The sequence below is a fragment of the Rhinoraja longicauda genome, chromosome 9 (genome assembly GCF_053455715.1).
Source record: "Rhinoraja longicauda isolate Sanriku21f chromosome 9, sRhiLon1.1, whole genome shotgun sequence".
NCBI lineage: Eukaryota > Metazoa > Chordata > Chondrichthyes > Rajiformes > Arhynchobatidae > Rhinoraja > Rhinoraja longicauda.
Window position 1 is genome coordinate 65,907,387 of NC_135961.1, and position 25,669 is coordinate 65,933,055.

The 25,669-nt window shown below is 43.8% G+C and overlaps 2 protein-coding genes across 3 annotated transcripts in view; one reads left to right on the forward strand and one right to left on the reverse strand.

Moving 5' to 3' along the window:
- Window positions 1-25,669, forward strand: part of LOC144596824 (ADP-ribose glycohydrolase MACROD1-like) — a 1,032,359-nt gene that overhangs the window by 144,265 nt on the left and 862,425 nt on the right. The window lies entirely within an intron of this gene.
- On the reverse strand, window positions 8,660-25,344 carry flrt3 (fibronectin leucine rich transmembrane 3). Its single transcript, XM_078405653.1, has 3 exons — window positions 25,147-25,344; window positions 13,495-14,298; window positions 8,660-11,677 (listed from the first exon to the last, which is right to left on the reverse strand). Exons 2-3 carry the CDS (start codon window positions 13,497-13,499, stop codon window positions 9,664-9,666), a joined length of 2,019 nt encoding a protein of 672 aa, XP_078261779.1. The 5' UTR covers window positions 13,500-14,298; window positions 25,147-25,344; the 3' UTR covers window positions 8,660-9,663.

Here is a 25,669-nt window from a genome sequence, read left to right on the forward strand (position 1 = left end):
TTCTTCTTTTTTCCAGGAGACCTATTTTGATAGCTGTAAACTGGAGGTTGCATGTTTTTGCCTGAAAGCACTTTAAAGTGCAGACAGATAATATTTCCTTTCAACTCGCTCAGCACCCCACCTACCACCTGCCATCTCCCATTTTATTTATGTGTAAACAAAACTGGTTTCATTTGAAGTATAATATTCCACCCAAAAAGGTGCTTCTGACTTTATTGGTTGGAGGCAAAGACGAATGTAGTGTGCAAATCAACAGATTTATGAAGCATAGGAGAAAAAAAAACTGCAGATGATGGTTAAAATCGAAGGTAGACACAAAATGCTGGAGTAACTCAGCGGGTCAGGCAGCATCTCTGGAGAGAAGGAATGGGTGACGTTTTGGGTCTAGACCCTTCTTCAGACTGATCAGTTACTCCAGCATTTTGTGTCTACCTTTGATTTATGAAGCATGGTGTGTAGGGAGGAACTGCAGCTGCAGGTTTGCACCGAAGATCAACACAAAATGCTGGAGTAACTCAGCGAGACAGGCTGCATCTCTGGAGAGAAGGAACGGGCGATGTTTCAGGCCCTTCTGAAGAAGGGTCTCAACCCGAAACGTCACCCATTCCTTCTCTCCAGAGATGCTGCCTGTTATTTTGTGTCTATCTTAGATGTATAAATTGTAACTGTAATTGTAATTAATTTATTAGCCAAGTATGTAAAAACATCCAAAGAATTTGTTTTGCCATTGTCTTACCAAAGCACCTGGTTTATAAAATACTGGATGGCTTGCAGTGTTGCTGAAACAACAGGCCAGGCCAGATAATTATGTTTAGCAATTCCAAAAGGAGTTTAAAATGACTTAGTAATCACTAGCACAGTGCTTTTGAGGTTATTTTTTTAATTGCTAACTGCTTGGAAGCAGATATAGATTGGGAAGCAGCAAGGATGGATAAATACCTTGGACTCCAATTACTCGTACTGCTGATGATTTTGTGACATGACTTGACTGTATTTACTTTCAGCTCTGTAAAAGTAATGAGACATTTATTTTAATTTAGTTTGGCGATAAGTTCATTGAATTATTGGAGCAGAATTAAGTCATTCGGCTCATCAAGTCTTCTCCACCAATCAATCATGGCTGATCTATCTTTCCCTCTCAACCCCATTTTCCTGCCTTCTCCCCGTTTTACCTCTGACACCCGCACTGATCAAGAATGAGCATGGAAACATGCCATTCAGCCCAGCGAGTCCACGTCAACCTTTGCATCACCCGTCAACACTAGTTCTATGTTATCCTGCTGCCTAAACATTTGGGGTAATTTTATCGAGGTCAATTAACCTGCAAATCCGCACGTCTTTGGGATGCGGGAGGAAACTGGAGCACCTGGATGAAACCCACAAGGTCACAGTCAGTGTCACAGAACGTGCAAACTCCACACGGACAGCGTCCAAGGTCGGGATGGAACCCGGGTCTCTGGCGCCGTGAGGCAGCAGCTCAACCAGCTGTGACGCCATTAATATTCATCACTTTCAGATGTGTTAAAAGCTTATTTCCAACTGAAAGCTGAATCAGTGGTAATCACATTTGTAATGATTCATCAATTATGTTAGGACATTTATTAAGTTAAAGACCAGTGCAGCTTGGAGAAGTTTTGATTTGCCAATATTTTGTGTCCATGCTTCATTGAATAACTAAATATATTTTATCATGCTTAAGCTACTAAATCATTTAAAACATATGTATTTAGATAGATTGAAGTACCTCTAATGTAATGATTCTGCTGCATCAACTTTGGTAGGAATGTTGTATTTCTCTCTCCCATGCCAGATAATTGTATCAAGAAACACGTTTTTTTCTGAAATAACCTCAGTTCAATCACACACTTCCTTTCTGGGCTCAGTCAGTGCCAAAGATTTTATCACTTCCAGGTGTCTGTCCTCCACCGCCTCCAACCTTATCGTTCCCCAGCCCCGCCCGCGTGTTACCTTCTTGATTAGTGCATGTGTCAGAGGTTATGGGGAGAAGGCAGGAGAATGGGGTTAGGAGGGAGAGATAGATCAGCCATGATTGAATGGTGGAGTAGACTTGATGGGCTGAATGGCCTAATTCTACTCCTATTCCTTTTGACCTTCTCCCCAAAATCCGTAAGCAGGGCTGCCCTGGCGCACCCATTGTTTCTGCCTGCTCCTGCCCCACTGAAATCATTTTCACATAAAAGGGCATGAAGAAGGGTCCTGATCCGAAACGTCACCCATCCTTTTTCTCCAGAGATGCTGTTTACTCCAGCACTTTGTGTCTATCGTAAGTGAGAGGACTTAGAATTAGGCCATTCGGCCCATCAAGTGAACTCCGCCATTCAATCATGGCTGATCTATCTCTCCCTCCTAACCCCATTCTCCTGCCTTCTCCCCGTAGCCTCTGATACCTGTACTAAACAAGAATCCATCTATCTCTGCCTTAAAAATAGCCACTGACTTGGCCTCCAAAGATTGGCTCTACTGGACCAGATGGGGAATTTTCTTTTGTGGTACGTTAATCTTCATTTAAGTTGGCAGATAGGAAAATGTGAGTTAGTTCATGAAGTCTGAAACACCATCCGATGGTAGAACCAAACACTATGAGATCAATGCCGGTGCGGCACGGTGGCCCAGCAGTAGAGTTGCTGCCTTACAGCGAATGCAGCGCCGGAGCCTCAGGTTCGATCCTGACTACGGGCGCCGTCTGTACGGAGTTTGTACGTTCCCCCCGTGACCTGCGTGGGTTTTCTCCGAGATCTTCGGTTTCCTCCCACACTCCAAAGACGTACAGGTATGTAGGTTAATTGATTGGGTAAATGTAAAAATTGTCCCTAGGGTGTGTTGGATAGTGTTAATGTGCGGGGATCGCTGGACGGCGCGGACTCGGTGGGCCGAAGGGCCTGTTTCCGCGCTGTATCTCTAAATCTAAAAAAAAAATAATCTAAATGTGGCCAAATAGGGTTGATGTTGAGGGAAACCAAAAATCTAATTGTATTGCAGATAATGGCGAGACTCTTAGCAGCATTGATGTACAGATACAACAGTGACATTTCAGAGGCTTTTAGATAGGCATATGGATATGCAGGGAATGGAGCGATATGAATCACGAGCAGGCAGATGTAATTAGTTTATCTTGGCATCGTGTTGGCACAAACATTGTGACCTGAAAAGCCTGTTCCAATGCTTTACGGTTGTTTGTTCTATGGGACATGTTTGTCCTGAACATTATGCCACGTTTAAGTGATGTCATCTGCCTGCACATGATCCACAAACCTGTATTCCCTGCACATCCATGTGCCCATCTAAAAGCCTCTTAAAGGCTACTATCATATCTGCCTCCACCACCACCAATGGATGGCACTCACCACTCCGTGTAAAATAAAACCTGACCCGCACGTCCCATTAAACTTTTCCCCTCTCACCTTATAGCTGTGCCCTCTAGTGTTGGAAAGTTCCATCCTGGGGAAAAGGTTCTGACTGTCTACCCTGTTTATGCCAATGTTCTAATTGGGCAAAGGAACATAAATTCAGGGTTTCAATTGCTTGGTCTTTAGTTTAGTTTAGTTCAGAAGTACAGTGTGGAAACAGACCCTTCAGCCCACCGAGTCCACACCGACCAGCGATCCCCGCACATTAACGCAAGCCGACACACATACTGGGGACAATTTACCAAGCATACAAACCCAAGCCAATTAACCTACAAACCTTGCGTCTTTGGAGTGTGGGTGGAAAACCACGCAGGTCACGGGGAGAACGTACAAACTCCGTACAGAGAGCACCCGTAGTCTGGATGGAACCCGGGTCTCCGGTGCTGCAAGCGCTGTAAGGTAGCAACTCTACCGCTGCACCACCGTGCCGTGATCCTTGTTCATTTGTTCATAAGTGATCGGAGCATGATTAGACCATTCGGACCATCGTCTACTCCGCCATTCATTCATAGCTGATCTATTTCTCCTTCCGAACCCCATTCTCCTGTCTTCTCCCCATAACCCCCGACATCTGTACTAATCAACGTCCATGTTTCCATTTTAGTGTGTCATAAGAATGTCATGAAGGTAGAAATTGGAGACAAAAAGAAAGCTTTGGATCATTTTTTAAAAATCTTGCAGTGCTTGTAAATCTGCCGACATAATTGGAAATAACCTTGAGTTTTTCTTGTGGGAAGCACGATGAAATGTTTCGAACCTTTCCCTTTCATTTCTTCTGCATCATCTCAAGTCTCCAGATGACCGAACAAGTGAACAGAACTCCAATTTGTAGTCAGCAGCTTGTGTTTTATTGCCACAGGTATTCAAGGAGCTAATTAAGTAATCTGCATTTTGATATTTTCAATCCACGAGGTGACTTAAATGAAGCTGCACTGATTAATACCATAAACGCTCGGATTGGAAATGAGACTAAAATATAAGTACAAACTTCAGTAAGCAGAAACTTGAATCTAATCTGGTTAGGTCCCATAGGAAGGAACTGCAGATGCTGGTTTAAACCAAAGATAGACACGAAAAGCTGGAGTAACTCAGCGGGACAGGCAGCATCTCTGGAGAGAAGGAATGGGTGACGTTTTTGAGTCGAGACTCTTCTTCAGAAGAAGGGTTTTTGACCCGAAACGTCACCCATTCCTTCTCTCCAGAGATGCTGCCTGTCCCGCTGAGTTACTCCAACATTTTGTGTCTTATCTCTGGTTAGGCTGCAGCTCTGTATTCAATTCTAGGCACCCCAAGCTTTAGAAAGATGGTCTTCGAAAGGCTGAGATAGTCTTCGAAAGGCTTCTCTAGTTCTGATTACATTACATATTGACATATGTCAATATATCATGTGATCAGAACTAGAGAAGCTGAGATCACAACTCCATAACTTTTAAAAGGACACAAAGTGCTAGAGTAACTCATCGGGTCAGGCAGCGGGCTTAGATAGGGGAACATAGATTACATTTTGGGTCTTCTGCGTTTTTTACACAGGATGGTCTGGAACGTGCTGCCGGGAGTGGTGCTTGTGGTAGATACATGGCATTTAGGAGACTTTTGGAAAGGCATATGGATATGCAGGGAATGGAGGGATATGGATTATGTGCAGGCAAGTAATAGTTGGTCTCGGCATCATGTTTGGCACATTCTCATGCTGTAATGCTGCTCTGTGTTGTATGTTCTGTGTTCAATGGGTTCGCCTTTGAGCAGAGAAAGGTAAGGAATGATTTGGTAGTAATGTTAGAAATCACTGTTGGTTTTGAGGATTGAGTGAGGGGAAACTGACACCAATGGTGGGAGGGATAATAACTTTAAATAATTGTAAGTCTTTGTAGTGTCCATTCTAATTAAACATAACATGAACATTAGAAATAGTTGATGTAAATTCGAAGAGGCCACTGCACTTTTTAAAACCCTACTTGGGTCCTGAAGGAGGGTGCTGTTAGCAGTCAGCCAGTTGGCAATGAAATTAGACGTGGGGTGGGGGCTCTAACAGAGCAAGAACTGAGATGGTGATTGAATTTTAATTTGATCCATTGTAACTCAGTGATGGTTTCAGATTTATCAATGAATGGAATGCATAGATCATGACATGCCGAGTGGCACAGCGGTAGAGCTACTGTCTTACAGCGCCAGAGTCCCGAGTTCGATCCTGACTACGGGTGCTGTCTGTACGAAGTTTGTACGTTCTCCCAAGTGACTGCGTGGGTTTTCTCCGGGTGTTCGGTTTTGTAGGTTAATTGGCCTCTGTAAATTGTTCCTGGTGCGTAGGGTAGAACTAGTGTACAGGGCGAGCGCTGGTCATCATCATCATATCATATCATATATATACAGCCGGAAACAGGCCTTTTCGGCCCTCCAAGTCCGTGCCGCCCAGTGATCCCCGTACATTAACACTATCCTACACCCACTAGGGACAATTTTTACATTTACCCAGCCAATTAACCTACATACCTGTACGTCTTTGGAGTGTGGGAGGAAACCGAAGATCTCGGAGAAAACCCACGCAGGTCACGGGGAGAACGTACAAACTCCTTACAGTGCAGCACCCGTAGTCAGGATCGAACCTGAGTCTCCGGCGCTGCATTCGCTGTAAAACAGCAACTCTACCGCTGCGCTACCGCGGCGCGAGCGCGATGGGCCGAAGGGTCTATTTCCACACTGTATCTTTAAAGTCTAAATGTCATAAAGCATGCTGATGCAATCTTGACTTTGGGTGCAAAGAAATAAAAGAAATGGACAAAATAAGAGAGTAGAAAAATGAAGCAGAAGTAATATATGAAACTTATTACTTTCCCGCAATTTATTTTTCCAGAAGTAAAAGTGATCTGATGCCTGGCTTCCTCCAGTTCTGGAATATTCCCATCCCTGATTGTCATTGCTCCACAGTTTGTAGCTTAGCTCCAAAACGTAGCTTCCTAAACTTCATTCTCTGCAGAACTCTCTCATTCTTTAAAGTGTTCCATCAAACTAGCTTTCACCTGTTCCATTGTCTCCTCATATGGCTTGGTGGCATCAATATTTGTTTACCAAAGCTCCTGTAAAGTCCCTTTGGCGGTATCTTAAATATACAATTATTGTTGATCTTGTTACCCATCACATGAGTTGATGATTGCAGAATTTAAATGCAGGTTTGACAATGGGCATATTTATCTATCTAATTGTATACAATTTTATATAGTTGGCATACTTTTGTAACATAAACACAACAAGCTGGAGTAACTCAGCGGGTCAGGCAGCATCTCTGGAGAAAAGAAATAGGTGACGTTTCAGCGGTCCGAGACACTTCTTCAGACTGAGAGTCAGGGGAAAGAGAAACAAGAGATATAGACGGTGATGTCGAGAGATGTTGAACAAAATGAATGAAAGACATGCAAAAAAAAATAACGATGATAAAGGAAACTGTTCATTGTTAGCTGTGGGCTGGGTGAAAAAGAGTTATACAGACAACGAAACTCACCAGGACGATAGTGAAACCAGTAGTGAAACGAGGGTGTGGGAGGGACGGAGAGAGAGGCGATCTCAAATTGTGTGAAAATGAAAATAGTTGGGCATATTTATCTATCTAATTGTATTCAATTTTATATAGTTGGGTCTTTATTATCAGTTCGAAGATAGACACTAAATGCTGCAGTAACTCAGCGGGACAGGCAGCATATCTGGAGAGAAGGAATGGGTGACATTTCGGGTCGAGACCCTTCTTCAGACATTTCAATAGCTTTCCAGGTTGTCAGCATTGTTTGCCTGCCTGAAGGTTCAGAAGTAATCTATTGGTTGTCAAGTGTGCAAGTCGCCCTGAGGATACAACTAATTGCTGTGTAAATACAAGTTTCCTCTTTTTGGGGGATTTAATTCATTTTGCACCTGGACCCACATGGACTAAAACTGTCCTTCAAATACCAAGATCAAAGTTACCTAATATAAGCAATGGCTAAAATTTACCAGAAGACTTGAAAGTGCATCTCCAAACTCTTTCTTAACCCCATGTTGCGTGCTGTCAGTGGATTTGCATGCCCAAAGACCCACGCATCGATGTTACAAGCTTTGTTCTGATTGTTCAGATCAACCAGGATTTTATTCAGCAATGCTTTAATGTTCCAAAATGGTAAATTGAAGCAAATTGATGCCTCACCAGGCAAAAAAAAAAAAGGATTTGATTACTTTCTGAAATCGAATTAAGTTGTCTTTGACAGTGCTTGTACACGGAAAGATGCCAGTTCGAATGATTGAAAACATACATGTCGCACCATATTGGTCTGTACGTCACAGAAAAAGCAACGGCCTTTGCCAACTTTAATTTTCTTCCAAGAGTAACAGTTTAGTTTAGTTTAGAGATACTGCGCGAAGCCAGGCCCTTTCGCCCACTGAGTTCGAGCCGACTGGCGATCCCCGCACACTTAACGCTCTCCTACACACACTAGGGACAATTTATAATTTTACCAAGCCAATTAACCTACAAACCTGTACGTCTTTGGATTTTGGTAGGAAACATAGAAAATAGGTGCAGGAGTAGGCCCTTCGAGCCAGCACCGCCATTCAATATGATCATGGCTGATCATCCAGAATCAGTACCCCGTTCCTGCTTTCTCCCCATATCCCATGATTCCGTTAGCCCCAAGAGCTATATCTAACTCTCTCTTGAAAACATCCAGTGAATCAGCCTCCACCGCCTTCTGTGGCAACAAATTCCACAGATTCACAACTCTCTGGATGAAATAGTTTTTCCTCATCTCAGTCCTAAATGGCCTACCCCTTATTCTTAAACTGTGACCCCTGGTTCTGGACTCCCAAAACATCGGGAACATTTTTCCTGCATCTACCCTGTTCAATTCCTTAAGAATTTTATATGTTTCTATAAAACAGAGATCCCCTCTCGTCCTTCTAAATTTCAGTGAATACAAGCCCAGTCGATCCATTCGTTCATCATATATCAGTCTTGCCATCCCGGGAATTAACCTGGTGCATCTCTGTATCAAACTGAAGATCTCAGAGAAAACCCACGCAGGTCACGGGGAGAACGTACAAACCCCGTGCAGACAGCACCCGTGCTCAGGATCGAACCCGCTGTAAGGCAGCAACTCTACCGCTGAGCCACCGTGAAACGTTAAGAGTTGTCAAAATGGTTCACTGTTTGCCAGAAATGCAAGCAGTCTTTAAGTCAATCGAGCAATGACTCAGCAGTTAGATTTTGTTCAATTTTATTCTGCAGAAAGACCACTTTTTTCCTCATTGACAGGTATGGAGAGAAAAAAAAGTCACGGTATTTTGAAATGCTGAATACAATTAACATTTGGTCAAGGCACATACAAGACGGGCCAAAGGGCTAACAATGCACTTTGGTTTAATTTTATTTTTCAAAAAGTACCTTTTCTTGTGGCAATAAAGAAGTCTGTAGCTCCAAATCTAAACGTAATAACAAATACAGATACCGCCCAGGTTACGATGGTTCAACTTCGCGATGGTGCAAACGGCAGTGACCCGTGGCGAGCCGCCGCTCGCTTCCGGCCACGTGATCGCGCGTTTTCGATGCATTTCGACTTACAATACTTCCGTTTTCCGAAGGGGTTTCTCGGAACGGAACCCCATCCATCGTAAGCTGAGGAGTACCGGTAACATATACCATAAGCTGGAATGATGTGTTACAGTCACGATCATATCTCTGGTATTAAGTTATTTCTGTGCAACATATTCAGGCATGAACAATGTACATAGTTTCCACTAAACTCCTGAATTAAAAACTGAGTTCAAGTGTACTATTCATCTGCAGGTTCCAACCCTCCAACCCTCAGTAGCCAGTAAAAGGACCTGTGCTTACACTACAAGGTTCGCAAATACACTTTTAAAAAGATCTCAGAATGTTCAGCACTTGTAAGAAAACCATCTTCACAGCGGACGAGCAATCTTCCACCCATCGAACGCGAAATTTAAATTCTCTTAAATCCTTTAAGATTATCAAAGAAAAAAATACAAATTGCCTAGAGGTTACTAAAATATAGAATTGCAATTGGTGGTCGGGGATCTGTACTGCACAGTTTAGCAATAATCACCTGGATTCTGCAACTTTATTGGTACAAAGTTCATTTAAATATAAATTATATGGCAAATGTGCAGTCATGTCGACTCCAGTATTCACAAATCCAGTGTTTCCAAGGAATACAGCCATTTCTGTAGTCACTTTCAGTCCACTGTACTGCAATTATCATGAGTGTGAATGATCTGAGTCTGGTATTCCACTGTCTCTGTAACTTCTGTTGCTACTGCTGCTTTCACTGTGGTTGTTTTTGTACAAATTCATCCCGTTCGGCGGGAATATAGTGTGTATTACAAACTCTTCCTTTGCCGCCTGCTCGCTGTTCATGGGAATCATCTGAAATGCAGTTTCCCGAATTTCCAAAATGGAGTTGTCCTTCTTGGTGCCGGCCTCGGCGTAATCGTCGTCCTTCCTCCTGCGCCCGCGGTTGTACACGCAGCTCTTGGACAGAGGGGTGCCAGTTCTGTGCAGGTAGCAGCAGACCAGGGCCAGCAGAGCGATGGCCACCAATGCGACTACGCCCCCGATGATGCCCGCCAGAGTCAGGCTGGTGTTTCTGTAGAGTTCCTTCTCCTGTTCCCGGTTGAGCGTGGTGGTCGGGTTGTGCGCCTTCAGCGAGACCGTCTCCGCCTCGGTGCACACCGGGGTCTCGTCCAACAGGTACACGTTGCTGGTTTCCATGGGAACCATACAAATGCGATAGAAGGACTCTGGCTCCAGGGCCGTGAGCAGGTACTCACTGCTCTCGCTGTGCACGATGGTTTCAGTGATGGACCCCAGCGCGGGGTTGTGCCCCATCTTCAGCCAGCTCAGCCTGAGGGCCGTCAGAGGCAGGAATGTCTTCCAGGTAATGCGAATCGTATCCACGCTCGCCGACTTCACGCTGAGCCGGACGGCCGCGCTGCCGGGGGCCGCGGTGGGCTGCTGGTTGTTGCCGCCGCCGCGCTCCCTCTTTTTCCCAGCCGGCTGCTTCGTCTCGAACGAGGGCCACTGCCCCTGTGTGGCCGGCGACGGGGCTGAGGACACGAGGGGGCGCGAGGTGGGGGCGAGGTTGGTTTCCGAGGCGGCGTCCTTGCAGTCAAACATGGCGACGGCCAGGTCCTTAATAGCCATGCCCCGGACCTTGTCGGGCGACTGGCACATGAGCCCGCGGGCATTGACCCCGGCGGGCAGCGAACGCAACCAGTCCCGCACCCACCTCATGTTGCAGCCGCAGTACCAGGGGTTGTTACGGAGCAGCAGCTGGGTCAGGTTGTTCAGATTATCAAAGATTCCCTGAGGCAAGTGGGTCAGATTATTGTTGGACAAGTCCAACCGATGCAGTTGTCTAAGGTGGGAAAAGGCATTGGAGGGGATGGAACTGATGTGATTTTCTTGAAGGTGGAGCTTCTGCAAGCCCGTTATGGGCAGAGTCGGGGGGGATGTAAGGACGTTGCGCACGAGTGACAGCTCGGCAAGGTTCTCCAGGTTATTGAAGACTTTGTCTTGGAGCCCTTGATTGGTCAGCAAGTTCCCGTCCAACACCAAACGCTTCAGGCCGCCGAGCTGCCTCAGAGCATCCTCTGAAATAGTGGCAATACGATTATCATCCAGCCGTAGCTCTTCGATCGTGTTGGGGAGACCAACGGGGATACTGCTGAGGTGATTCCTTGACAAAAAAATCAATCTGAGATAGTTACTGTCTCGAAAGGCGCCTTCTTCAATACTAACAGCAGACACCGAATTATCATCCAAATGAAGCCTTTCCAAATAGGGTATTTTGGAAAGTGAATCCAAAGAGATTGCCCTTATGTTGTTTTCCTGCAAATGGAGTTCTTTAGTAGATTTTGGTATGTTGGTGGGAAATTCATCAAGATTATTTCTGTACAAGTAAATGGTCTCCACATTCAGTAAGTACAGGAGTTCTCTTGGAATCCCAGCGTTTTTAATGTGATTGTTCTGCAGGAAAAGGGTTGTCGAGTCCTTGGGAATTCCGGTCGGGATGGACGTCAGTCCTCTGTCATTGCAGTAGACGAAGCCTCGATCACACCGACACACTGAGGGACACAATCCCACAGTGACTGAGTGCGCCATAGGTCCCAGAAACAATCCCAGGCCAACCCACGCAAGCCAACTCCACATCTTGCTGGTCATGTTGAAGGACATTCCTGATCGGCAAGGCTTTCTTTCAATTGTTGAAAACCTGGAAGGCAGATAAAAGATACATTCTGATTACAAGCTGAGCTGCGGAAACATAACAAGCAGATCAAAAAAACAGTCAGGTTAAATAATCGGGCTCTGGAGAGGGTCCAGAGAATTTTTACATGAACAATCCCAGGAATGAGTGGGTTAATCTACGATGAGCGTTTGTCGGCACTGGGCATGTATTCGCTGGAGTTTAGAAGAATGGGGGGGGGGGAGGGGGGACCTCATTGAAACTTCACAGAATAGTGAAAGACCTGGATAGAGTGGATGTGGAGAGGATGTTTCCACTAGTGGGAGAGTCTAGGACCAGAGGCCTCAGAATTAAAGGATGTTCTTTTAGGAAGAAGATGAGGGGGAATTTCTTTAGGGTGGTGAATCTGTGGGATTCATTGCCGCAGACGGGTGGAGGCCAAGTCAGTAAATATCTTTAAGACAGAGATAGATAGATTCTTGATCAGTTCGGGTGTCATGGGTTATGGGGAGAAGGCAGGAGAATGGGGTTGGGAGGGAGAGATAGATCGGCCATGATTGAATGGCGGAGTAGACTTGATGGGCCGAATGGCCAAATTCAGCTCCTATCACTTATGGTTATGGTAATATATTTTTAAAATGTCAGCTATTGCAAAAGAAAAACTATTTATTTTGCTTTGACTTCATGAGGAAGGGACCTGTTCCCAGTGGGATTATTGGAATGTGTTCCTAACTTAAACATTCTCGTCTGTCTTCAGATCTGAAAACAGGCTGTGTGCGGATGGTTTTATGGTTTGTGTTGGTTTCCTAAAATAAAGACCAGTTGTGTTTATGACGTGCTTGCCTTTGAGTGCCCTTAGAGGTTGGCTGTACTGGTCACTTGCATTGGTAATGAGTTTCGTGCTTCTGTCTTTGTCAATCTAAGTGAGTACTGAGAAAAAAAATAAAGGAGGAAAGATTTTACACGAGCCTTCGCCACTGTTGAAAGAAAACAAAATGTGCGCAAGTCTATTAACCGTAGCACGTCACAGAATATGACTAAATTAACTATAATGCCTACAGCACATAAAAGAACATCTTTCATTTCCACAACCTTTCATAGTATTCTAAAGCACTGAAAGCCAGTTAAGTGCTTTTGTGTGAGTCGCATAAATAATATAGGAAATGCAGCGATGATTTGCACACAACAAACTCCCATGGATAGCAATCTGAGAATGACCAGATCATCAGTTTTATTCATGCTGAGTGAGGGATAATATTGGCCAAACGCCTTGGGACAAGGTTTGCCCCAATTCTCCTTGAAGAGAGGAAGACAAGACTGCATCTTAAATACCACAGCACTCCCTCAGTACTGCATTGGAGTGTATCGGACGTTACTCCAGATGCTGGTTTACATCGAAGATTGACACAAAATGCTGGAGTACCTCAGGGGGGACATGCAGCAAGTATTTCTGGAGAGAAGGAACGGGTGACGTTTCAGGTCCAGACTCTTCTTCAGACAGTTGGACCATCAGAGTGTTGGTTTGGAGTGATTGTACTCGAGTATCTGGAGTTTTAAAGTAAACCCACAATCTTCAGTCTCGGAGGCTGGAGTATCATTGAGTGATTTTCAAACAACACTGTTATCAGAGCACCCAAAGCTCTCTTTAGCGAACTACGTTATGGCATGTTACACATGTCAGAGGGATGAATTATTTGCGTGGGAATGATTCACACTGGTATCCAGCAGAATTTTGTTGCAATTGAAACTTCAAGATGAAATAATCATAGCCTCTATAAAATACAGACACCGTCATTTTATCACAACAGGCTATCCAAACTAGCTTTAAAAGGGAGCAATCTTACCACATTCAGTGCATCCCAGAAAATCCCGTGTTTGCCAAAATAATCTCGGAGCATGGGTTTAACATTTCCTGGTAGTATTTCCTTTCTTCCTGAATGACGCTCTGCTTTAACTCCCAACAGTACAGCAGCTATTTCCTTCTGTCTTGGTGTTTACACAGCCGATCCAGATTTACGTTCTTGGCCACCTGACTTGTCCCCAATCTTTCAGTGAACATGCCAGAAAGATTGACAATTGCCAGATCAGCGTGTGTATATATATATATATATATATATTTTTTTTTAAATCGCTTCAAGACAATCTAACTTTTTGCCACTCTTCGGGAAGCTGTTCTCTGCTGCCTTTGACTCTTCACTTTGTATTAAAACGTCAATACGCTGAGATCTCTTTTGTAGTTTTCCCACAGCTGCAGCTCGAATTAGCTCCGCTGCGCGTTTGGAAAGCCTTTCTCTGTGGCGTGGTGGGGAGCAGTAATGTCTAAGTCTCCACGGGAAGGGCCATTCACATATTGAAAGTCAACCGGTGTGGTTGCAGGGGGCAGCAGATTTAGGTCGGTCTCAAGCGGTGCACCATGTGTGTAATCCTCAGAGGGTAGCGTGTCCCAAGGATGATTTCCCTTCGCCTTTCCTTTGGCCGTTCCTTTAAGGCAAACACTGTATTCCAGGTGTGGGTGAGGATTATCTCATGTCAACTCCTTATTTCTCCCACCTGGAAGTATTTTGCTTTCAAACAAATTGCTGCATCAGGTCTTCCTCCACCGCCTTCGCAGAATCTTCAGGAGCTCATTCCTTCTGCTAAACCAGGACCTGTGAACAGAATTGAAAAAGGCAGTGGGTCACAGATTGAAAGCACAATTTTGATGGAGTTTCAGCTGACGTAATTAAAGCTGAAAGCTCGACTTCAGGCATCAATTACTCCTGGCATTCAATTCTGATAGTGTCAGCGGTGAGATGAAACAGCCTGATTACTACATAATGAATATATCTATCTTACCAAGATGCTACAGTTGGGATGGGAGGTGGTGGGGGGGGGGGGGGGGGGGGCAACTACTCAAAGTAAGAAATCACCTTTAGCAATTACTTGGCAGATTTTTCTCTTCTTGGATTCAGTGGCTGGATAAGACAGTGGTCGCAGTCAAAATCAGCAGTTTGAGGGGACAATGTTTTTGTAGTTGCTACCACCTGCCAAGAACATTTTATAAATAGCACTGGATTTCATGCAGCAGGGTCTGCCTGCTGTTACATCTCTACCCTGACGGCCAAGATTGACACAAAATGCCGGAGTAACTCAGTGGGACAGGCAGCATCTCTGGAGAGAAAGAATGGGTGACGTTTCGGGTCGAGACTCTTCCTCACATACTCCAGACAGTCCACATGGTTGCCTGTGAATGCTGTTGTTTTGTGATTCTTCAATGTATGGAAGTTGTTTATATGGTTAAAAAGGTACTGGCTTTAAGCTAAAAAGAAAGCAGGCTTTGTGGATAACAAACATTTGACATCATGGCAGAGATTTCTGTAACACACAGAGATATGCCTTTTACTGTTAACAACAGCGGTTGGATGTTTGGCATTCAATTTTGGAATCATACAGCACGGAAACTGGGGTTGCCGACTGTCCCGCATTAGCCGGGACATCCCGTATTTTGGGCTAAATTGGTTTGTCCCTTACGGGACCGCCCTTGTCCCGTATTAGGGGGGGCACTGTAGGCCCGGACAGTGTAGGTCCCGACAGTTTAGGTCTCCCACATTTTAGCTCTGGACAGTCTAGGTACGGAAGACCGGGCGTCGCCTGACGGAGGTTGCATTGAAACCCGCCTCCCGGCCTGGGCGGCCGCCATTGGTGGAGCGGGAGCACGTGGCCGCTGGCTGGGTGAGGTCACGTGGGGCGCGGGGCGGTGACGTCACCTTGTCCCGTATTTGGAGTGAGATAGTTGGCACCCCTAATGGAAACAGACCCTTCGGCCCAACTAATCCATGCCAACCAGGATGGCCCATCTAAGTTAGTCCCATTTGCCCGTGTTTGGATCATATCCCTCTCAATCTTATCCATATCTATCCTTATCTAAAACACCTATCCATGTTCTCCAGAGATGCTGCCTGACCTGCTGAGTTACTCTGGCACTTTGTGTCATTTTCCATCTCAACCTTTCCATATCTGGGCTGAAGAGGGAATTAAAATGACGAGTAGGAAACTATCGCAATATCTCCCAAATGCAGGGTTTGTGCATCGAAAATGCAGCACATGCAAGATTTCAGTCACTTCCAGCAACATGATCAACAGGTTTGAATCAATTACATCCAGTCCATCTCAAAATAGCACAATCGCCACACACAGTCTCAAACTAACAACTGATTCAACATAAAAACAAGGAACTGCAGATGCTGGTTTACAAAAAAGTGCCGAAGGAGCTCAGCAGGTCAGGAGAACCCAAGGCAGGCAAAGTGTTGTGTCAGGACTCTTCATCAGACTTCTACAGTCAGTCTGAAGGGTCCTGCCTCAAAACGTCGCCTCTCCATGTTGTCATGAGATGCTGCCTGACCCGCTGCCTGTTCCAGCACTCTGTGTCTTCAGCTGATCCAACTGTCCTCTTTCATGGTGTTTTTCCAGCCTATTCTGAAAATACGTGATATATATCCGTGACAATAAAAGAAAAAATGTACATTTTCTTTTGTACTAGATTTTACATGATTTGAATGATTTTCTAAAATTCTTGTGACACTTAAGTTCTGTAAGGAAAGAAAAGGCACGGTGGTGCAGCGGTAGAGCTACTGCCTTACAGCGCCAGAAACCTGTGTTTGATCCTGACTACGGGTGCTATCTGTACGGAGTTTGTGCGTTCTCCCCGTGACCTGCGTGGGTTTTCTCCGGGTGCTCTGGTTTCCTCCCACACTCCAAAGACGCACAGGCTTGTAGGTTGGTTGGCTTCGGTAAAATTGTAAATTGTCCCGAGTGTGTGAGGGATAGTGTTAATGTGCGGGGATCGCTGGTCGGTGCGGACTCGGTGGGCCGAAGGGCCTGTTTCCGCGCTGCATCTCTAAACTAAACCAAAAGGTGGCCACTTAGTCCATTGTGTCTACTGTTGAACTATCGAGTAAGTTCCAAGTAATTCTACTCCTCTGCCCTTTATCCTGAGGGACTCTCAGGATAGCTGGAGAGAAGACTTGACCATTTTCTATTATCCACTTGCTCTATCAAGTGCACTTTTTTAGCTCACAGCTGATATTTCAATTTAACTTGCGAAATATTGGCTCGTTGTCCATCACCTCTCGGGGTCAAGAACCTATAGTACATTGATAATGGTGTGTGTTTAAGAAGCAGCATGCAACTGATCCTACAGTGAGAGGCTCTTCCATCACCTTGTACACATGCAGCAAAGTGCTGGAGGAACTCAGCATGTCAGACGGCGTCTGCAGAAGCAATGAATGGGAAAGATGGACACAAAACGCTGGAGTAACTCAGCGGGACAGGCAGCATCTCCGGAGAGAAGGAATGGGTGATGTTTCGGGTCGAGACCCTTCCTCAGACCGAACAAGGGTGCCAACCTGACCTACCGATTTCCTCCAGCACTTTGTGTTTTTCCTCCAGATTCTGGCACCTGCATTTCCTTGTGTAGCCATGAGAGGAGTTCACATTGTAACTTGGATGTTGCAAATGCTATCTTAAGGCAGTGTATTACAAAGAAGGCCCCAGCTTTTCAGATATAATGGATAACTGTGTTATCCTGTATCTGTACACGGCTTGGTGATAAGCACGTATAGTCACCGTTGACTGGATAGCACGCAACACAAAAACTTTCCACTGTACCTCGGCACACATGACAATAATTAACAAAAATAATAGGGTGAATGCACAGTCTTTTACTTAAAGTGGGGGAGTCAAGAACTAGAGGACATAGGTTTAAAACGAGTGGGGAAAGATTTAATAGGAACCCGAGGGCGGTACGTTGGCGCAGCGGTAGAGTTGCTGCCTTACAGTGAATGCAGCGCCGGAGACCCGGGTTCAATCCCGACTACGGGTGCCGTCTGTACGGAGTTTGTACGTTCTCCCCGTGACCTGTGTGGGTTTTCTCAGAGATCTTCGGTTTCCTCCCACACTCCAAAGACGTACAGGTTTGTAGGTTAATTGGCTTGGTAAATGTTAAAAATGTCCCCAGTGTGTGTCGGATAGTGTTCATGTGCGGGGATCGCTGGTCGGCGCCGACCCGGTGGGCTGAAAGGGCCCGTTTCCGCGCTGTATCTCTAAACTAAACACCGAGGGTAGTGGGTTTGTGGAACAAGCTGCCAGGAAGGTGGATGAGGCAGGAACTATAACAGTATTTAAGAGACACTTGGACAGGTACATGGATAGGAAAGATATGGAGGGATGTGGGCCAAACGGGGACTAACTTGTATGGGGCATCTTGGTCGACATGGACCCATTTCCATGCTGTACGACTCTATGACTCGAAGTAATCAATGTAAAGGACATGTTTGGTATTTCCAATTGGTCTTTCTTTGGACAGTTCCACAGCTGAACGAGACAAAAATAAATGAAGAGAGAAGTTACCTTGCGCTTCATTAACTTGTTTATTTAGTTTATTTGAGAACTAAATCAGGAAAGTATTTGAAAAATAGATAGGTCCTTCATGGTCCAAGCTTTTAAATTGATTTGATAATTGTGCTTTTCAATGTGCCAATAGATCTTTCATAAATGGACAAAGAGGATCATGAGGAACTGCATTGTATATGTATTAGAAATAGTTACAAAATGCTGGAGGCAGCATCTCTGGAGAGAAGGAATGGGTGGCTTTTCAGGTCGAGACACTTCTTCAGACTGAGAAGGGTCTCGACCCGAACCGTCTCCCATTCCTTCCCTCCAGAGATGCCACCTCAGAGTAACGCTGAGTTACTCCTGCGTTTTGTGTCTATCTTTGGTGTAAACCAGCATTTGCAGTTCCTTCAGTGCCTGCATGCCTATATATGTATTATTGCCTATATATGTATTATTATATATTATTATATATTTAAAATATATGATATTTTCAGAATATCAAGATTTTGATTTGCCCTGTTTTAGATAGTAAGCTTGCATCTTCTACTGCAATGTTTATTTTGCAAAGCAAGGCAACATATTAAGGCATGTGGTGGAAAACAAGCTTTTGATATATGATCAAAGGTTTCGAGTACAATTAGTGCACTCTGGGGATGACTTGACAGGCCTCCAACCTTCATTTGCTCAGTGTACTGAAGTTTTTTGGTGAGACAATCTTTTAAAATTATGCCCAAATCATTTCAGTCTAAGTGAGAGATGCACTTTTGCAGTTTTGTTATAATTCTGCAAAATACAAAATGTCCAGTGGCATTTAATATTTCTTAATGTTTTAAAAGAGCTGGTTTCTAAACATGCAATCCCCCCCCCCCCCACTACCAGTGACGTTACTCCAACAGCAAGAATAGTTTGTCCTGGTGAAAGTTCAGAAACTCATTAAATTCTTGTGTACTGAAGGACTTACTTTTTTTCTCTCTCTCTCTCTCTCGCTGCCCTCCAAATTGCAGCAGGACAAAAGGCATGACAACTCTTTGAAAGTGGACACTGCTTGTGACTTGCGAATTAGTTGGGAGCGTTTGTGATTTTCATAAGGCTCCCCTGCTTGGCTTAGCTTCCCCGATTATACGTGTGTGTGTGTGTGCGTGCTTCCTGGCCCTGCCCTGCCATTCACGTCCACGCTGATAACGCCAAAGTATTACCTTTGCATATCAAAAGCTGGTGAAAGCTGACCAAATAGAAGTGGGGGAATTCTGCTGCCCCGCTTGGTCTGGCCTAGTCTGAAGCTGCTGCTGCTCGCTATTCACTACTGCTGAATCCCAATCGCCTGGCCTGTAGTACAAAATTAAATGGGCCCTCGTTGGGCAGACTGTGCTTGCCTGGTCCCTGGAAGCCATGCCAAGCAGACAACTTGGAGGTGCTTCTTTTTTTAAGGAAAGCTGCTAATTATCACTGAAGCCTTCCTGGCGAATGCCAAGTGTGGGCGGCGAAAGGCACAAAGACGTAGGAAGTTTTTATTTCGTTCAAATAGGACAGTTGTCTTGATTATTGAGATTCCCTTTCAAAGTAAGCCAACGACGAGCCATTCGTTTTAGCCCAGCGACATCAAGCACAAAAAAAAATGCCACCCGCTTTTGAGTAGTGTTGCAACACACGAGAGAACAAAACAGGTTAAAACAAAGCACAAAGGACACTAAATTGCCCGAGTAATTAATGCACACCACCACACACTCCCACTCCCCCCCCCGGCAGGATGTAAAAGATGCACCGCCTTGAACGGCATGGCAGTAATCCGGTTACATTTGTTGTGTTGGAAGGAACTGCAGATGCTGGGGGTTTAAACCGAAGATAGACACAAAATGCTGGAGGAACTCAGCGGGACAAGAAGCACCTCTGGAGAGAAGGAACGGGTGGGGTTTCGACCTGAAATGTAGCCCATTCCTTCTCTCCAGAGATGCTGCCTGCCCCGCTGAGCTACTCCAGCATTTTGTGTCCATCTACATTTGTTGTGCTTTAGCTAAAGATTGCCTGTTTGGTTCCCTGCTTCCTATCTGCAGCGTTGCTCCAGGCACTGGTTTGGTTACATCAGTTATTAGCAATATGTTTAACACAATGCTGGCAGGTTTAAGGACAGCAGGTTCTCCCCCCCCCCAGATTGCACCTATTCCTCTTCCCCGCGACAAGTTTCTCTGTTGCAATTTACACATCTTTCCACTTCTACAGACGGCTTTTGTGCGGACTCCACCGAACAGTGGCAAATGATTCTGTCATGCTGGTGGGAACATTAGTCTGGCCGTACCTATTATTGAAACTTATAGCTCAACCATTTCCAGGAAAGATTAAACGTTATCATGAAAGGCTTGCCTGGGAGAAATAAATAATCGGGATGCGAATTAGGAATCTGTAGTCTTTATCTGTCAGAACCATGTAGCTGATGCTGGCTGAATCTCACTGTGGAGCTTTCAGCCTTCCAATATACGTGCTTCGTAAAGGCTCACCGACTTAATGGCATCAGGACCATTAATGAATATAGCATCATTAATAGGATGTAGTTCATCCAATATAAGGTGGTACAAGATGTTAAATGCGCACTCAGATTAATAAATGGTTTGATTCACCCGGCCCCATCAGCTTCACATCAGCAGCCCGAGAAATCTGACGATCTTGGCACAATTACTTTTCAATTCTAAACAGTTCCGTTTTTGTAGCCCATATGTTTGCAGATTAATGCACGTCTTTTGCAGTGAAAGTTGTCGAGGAATAATAAATGGCAGAAAAAGAGAAAGATGCGAGATGTCAGTTTCGTCTTGATTATGCAGCCTGTTCAGAAACTGGAAGGAATCCAAATGTAACATATTGAATGGGAGGAAAAACTATTTTTTTTGATGTTTCAGTGAAATGTTTTGTGTGCACAGTGATTCGAAAATGCCGGCGTGTCTTTAACTAACAAAAGAATCACCATGTTGCCAAAGGATTATCCTCTTTGATTTGTTAGTTATATAGAGCTGTGTGATTTTGTAATAGTAACCACTGCTGTGTGAACGCACTTCATTTTTCTTGAATATATCGTTTAAGTTCTTTAAAAATTTGAAATGTTGTTTTGGAAATACTAAACAGCTTCTCTTTTTGCAATGAATCGTTGCCTGGTTTATTTTGCAATTATGAGTCTATTGTACAGTCTTGACTATCTTATCTGAACCACCACACTTGCTTTGAAGAAAAGCTGTCCGCAGAGAGGTATTGACCTCTTTTCAAAAGAAATGTTATCTAATATCTTGGTCAGATCTTTACTTGGCTAGCAATGAAACCTCACCAGAAGCTGGATTGCTTCCCCACTAGAGCTGCTTCTAACCTTAAAGACACAAATTGCTGGAGTAACTCAGCAGGTCAGGCAGCATCTCTGGAGAACGTGGATAGGTAACGTTTTGGGTGGGGACCCTTCTTCAGACTTGAAACGTCACCTACCCATGTTCTCCAGAGATACCGCCTGAACCGCTGAGTGAGTTACTCCAGCACTTTGTGTCCGTTTGGGTAAACCAGCATCTGCAGTTCCTTGTTTCTCCATTCTGCATCTAACCATCTCTTCGTCGTGGTCTGTAGCATGGTCTGTTGAAAACGGAAGAAGCTCTTATCTTCAAATTACATTTGAATCTAGGAGGATTTTCCACGAGATTTAGGATCTTCTTTGTCTTGGGAATGGTGTGCACTTGGTTGAGGAGAAAGTGGTACTTTGATTTTGAACAATAGCGCACTAATTTCATTACCACTTGTTGGCGTCGATTGTGTGCAGAGGTTAATCATGGACAGACTTGGTGATGCTTCATTAACTTTACAAGTCAGTGTTAAATTGAGCATTTCCACAAACAAAATGCATCTTATCACTTCAGTTTCTGTCAATGTCAGTTGAACAGTAAATGTTCCTGGTGTGGCCTGCACAGTGGATCAGTATCCCAGCTGACTCCATGAATGATTTTAGAATATTGTAGACAACTTTTTTCATCCCGAGTACAATCAATTTACAGCGAGATAAGTTCTTTGGGGTTTTCAATTTGACTTTATTGATTTTGATCGTTACATAACACAGCTGAATATTTTTGGATTTCATGCTCTATTCACTTGAGAATATTTTTGCTGCATCAGGAACTGATTTAATTTGTGAATGGAAGCACACAAATCGTAATTTTTGGAACCAGATTCTAGTGTAATTGGGATTTTAAAATTTTATTTTAATGTATGGTCAGTGGAATTATCCTGCACAAATTTATTTCAACTCTCTCACTAGAGACCAATTTTAAAGCTGCAAGATGTAGCCACGGACATTAGAATAAACACCACCAGCCTACAGTCTACACTGTGACAAGTTAGTTTTACAGATCTTGCCCCAGTTTCTCACGGCTGGTAATGTGCCACTTGTGGACCTCAGCACTACCTGGTTCCTAAGGATATAGTACTGGTAAACATCTGAGGAGGGAACAAAGGCAGGGATTGTGCTTCTCTACCAGGGGGGCTTTTTTATGTTTTTATATTTACCCTTATGGACTTCCAAGTGAAATATCACAAGGAAAGAAGTTCAACTGATCTGTCTGGGAACTCCAGATAACCTGTCAGTGTTCGTCCACTAAATTGTGACATTCTTTCTCAGCCACACTTTTTTTTCCCTCTCCTTATTTCAACTGGTAACCCTTCTTCAGAGCTCCTGTTTTCACTGTGTTTTCACCATCAAGTGGTTGCACTAGTCATGAAATCTGAAACTAGCTAACACAAAGCAATTCACTGATGGCTCGGGAACACACGAAGGCTTCATCTTAAGTCCAGCGTCCTTTCTAATTATCTCTTTGTTAAATCTGTGTTTTTTGTTGTTGTGTGTATCTGTCATTCGCATCCTCCTGCACATTGTAACAGTGCATTATTAAATAACGGGCAGCTTTGCAAGTAATAGACCTTGTAGCATTAACTGATCTCTTTAAAATTTTCATCTCAGTGTAATCTCTGGTTGGAAACAGTTGCTTGGTATTTTTGAAGAGAATTTTGCAGGTAATAGATCTTGTGGCATTAACTGATCACTTTAAAAATGATCATCTTCGTGCAATCTTTTTTAACTCTGGCTGGAAACACTCGTTTCATTTTTTTGAAGAAAATTTTAATAACGTTAGGTGCCATAACGTCTATGCCCTGAATAGCATTCCAAACTTAATTTAGAGCATTAATTTGAGCAGCAGACATTTTGTATATAGGGCTCACTTTGAAAATTTAAAACAGTTTGCTTGTGAATAGGATCGCTTGAAATTCAAACATCGCGTTTTTAAAACAAATTAAGTCAGAATGAAGTTCCAGCGTTCAAAATCGGATGCTACCCTTATAAAATTTGGATTTTGTGGCCTCAAAAGTTACAAGGTTCTAAATCTGTTTCAGATTTAGCTTAATCAGAGCAATCTGGCTTTACAGCATGTTTCATAGGAGGAGGTCAAAGACTCTCTTGATATTCTTCCTTGCAAGGACGATATTTTAGTTTCTGTGGTTGAAAGTAGCCGAGTTTTATCCAGTATAGCTTATGCCCACTTGGGGGTGGTAGTTACTGCAAGATGCCAGACATAGAAGACCCTCGAATCGCATGCCTGCTGCTGGTGTTCACCTTAAATTGCTTTAATTAGTACAAAACCCTCTTGTCAAAAAATAAAAACCGCAGCAGCCTTTAGTTTAAAAAAAATAAATCGGTGGATGGTTGATTTTCCAGCTCGTTGCTTTGCACAGCTGCCAGTTTCATACTATACTCCACTAGGTGTAATTTATAATTGTGTTTTGGTCCCCACAGTCAAAATAATAAACCCCCGACACAACCCGAGGCTATGGATGTTAAGTGATTGGAGATTTTCTTCTGCTTGTGAATTTGGCCGCGTTCTGGTGGGTGGGAGCAGAAGATGGTAGAGGTGGTGGCGGTGGTGGTTCAATTAAGGATTTAAGATAAGCAAACGCTTATCTTAAACCCTTTCTACTCATTGCGGAGATAATCTCGCTGTGTTTTCGTTCAATCAAAAGATTTTTCAAGAGATTTTTCTCCATGTCACCCCTACAAAAGCAAGTACTGATTGTGGGAGAATGTGAGATTATTTGTCTAGAATTATTTTGGAGAACGCGATTTATTTTTTTCCATTTCCACCTTGACTGATATTAAAACTGCACAACTTCAAGGAGTTCAATCTATTGCTAGATTGTAGTTAAGGCAATATAAGTAGATGGTGACTATTTAATTGTGGTGCTCTGACTGGTCATGCATGGGGAAACTTTACGGCCGAATCATTCTGACTACCTGACTCGAGCTAAATCTTGATAACACCAATGACTAAAATCCAATAGCGTTCCGGGGGAATTTTCTAAAGTTATTTCTGATGGGAACAAATATTGACCCTGAAGAGGTTGTTTATTTCAGTGCCGTTAAATCAAGCCTGTTTTTCATTCTGGTTTTGTTTTTAAGCTTAAATTTTTTTTTTCGACTGATAAATTATTGATACTGCATGTAAAAGGACAAGTGTTTCTTTTCAAGAAAATACTTTTTCTCGACTGGATTTGGTTTAAAAAAAAAGGTGATTTTGAAAATGCTGAAATGTGGGATCCAGACGCTGCTACACAGTAAGAACTGTTCCCTTGGTGTTTGCCGGCTGAATGTGCCGGGCTTCGTGCTTCACTGTCCACTGATTAACATTTTTTTCCCCCTCCCATTGCTTTCATTTAAAAGTCAAATAACCTGCAAGACACGGCAAAAAGGAGTTTTTTTTTCTGTTTTGAAAGTAGGAGCCAAAATGAGAAATAAACACAAGAGGATAAATCTGCTTGCATCTACTATGGTTGCTATTTGGTCTTGGTTATTTTACTTTGATAGCTGCTGCATCGATGATAAAAATGGTTTTGCTATTTTCTATCTTTGATGTGGCTCGTGTTGAGATCTGCTCACTTCCATGTCGAGGTTAGGTTTTCTGTTTTAGTACATTAGTGCTGAAATCCTATGGAGTGCTTGCGACAACTGGAATTAAAATTGTCACGGTCGCCTTACTCGTATAATATTTTTGTTTTAACGCTCAGCCTACGATAAGCTATCCAAGTCCTTGTTATGAATGTAAACTACAAGCACTTACCGGTTAAAAAGAAGAAACTTCCAAGCATCCAGCATCTGTGAAAACAGCAGTTAATTATTCCGGCTTGTTATGAGGAAGCAATCGGGTTGTCTGTGTGAAAGCAACTAGCGAGCAAAATAGAGGGAAATCTCCCTGTCTTGTACCATTCCCATTCGGTCCTTGTGCGCTGTTAGGAGTGGGAGTAGTCAGACAAGTGGAGCGCTCCAGAAATTCTGAAGTTAAAGCTTTGTCTAGCAGGAGTGAATAGACTGATGAGGTCACAGGTAGGCAGGACTTGGATGAGGTAAGAGGATTGATTCATGTTTCGGCCAGTACCTTTCTGACACTAGAGGGAGTCGAGTCAAGTCAAAGCAGGGGGAGCAGTGAAAAGATACCATTTCATGGATTTCGTTTGCTGAAACGTGCTCCTTATTAATCAGTCGAATTACAGTTTGCAAGTTTTAACACTGCTGGATACGAATGAAACAGCAAGCAAATCGAGGGGACACAACAAAAATATTTAGTATTAAGAAAATAACTGCAG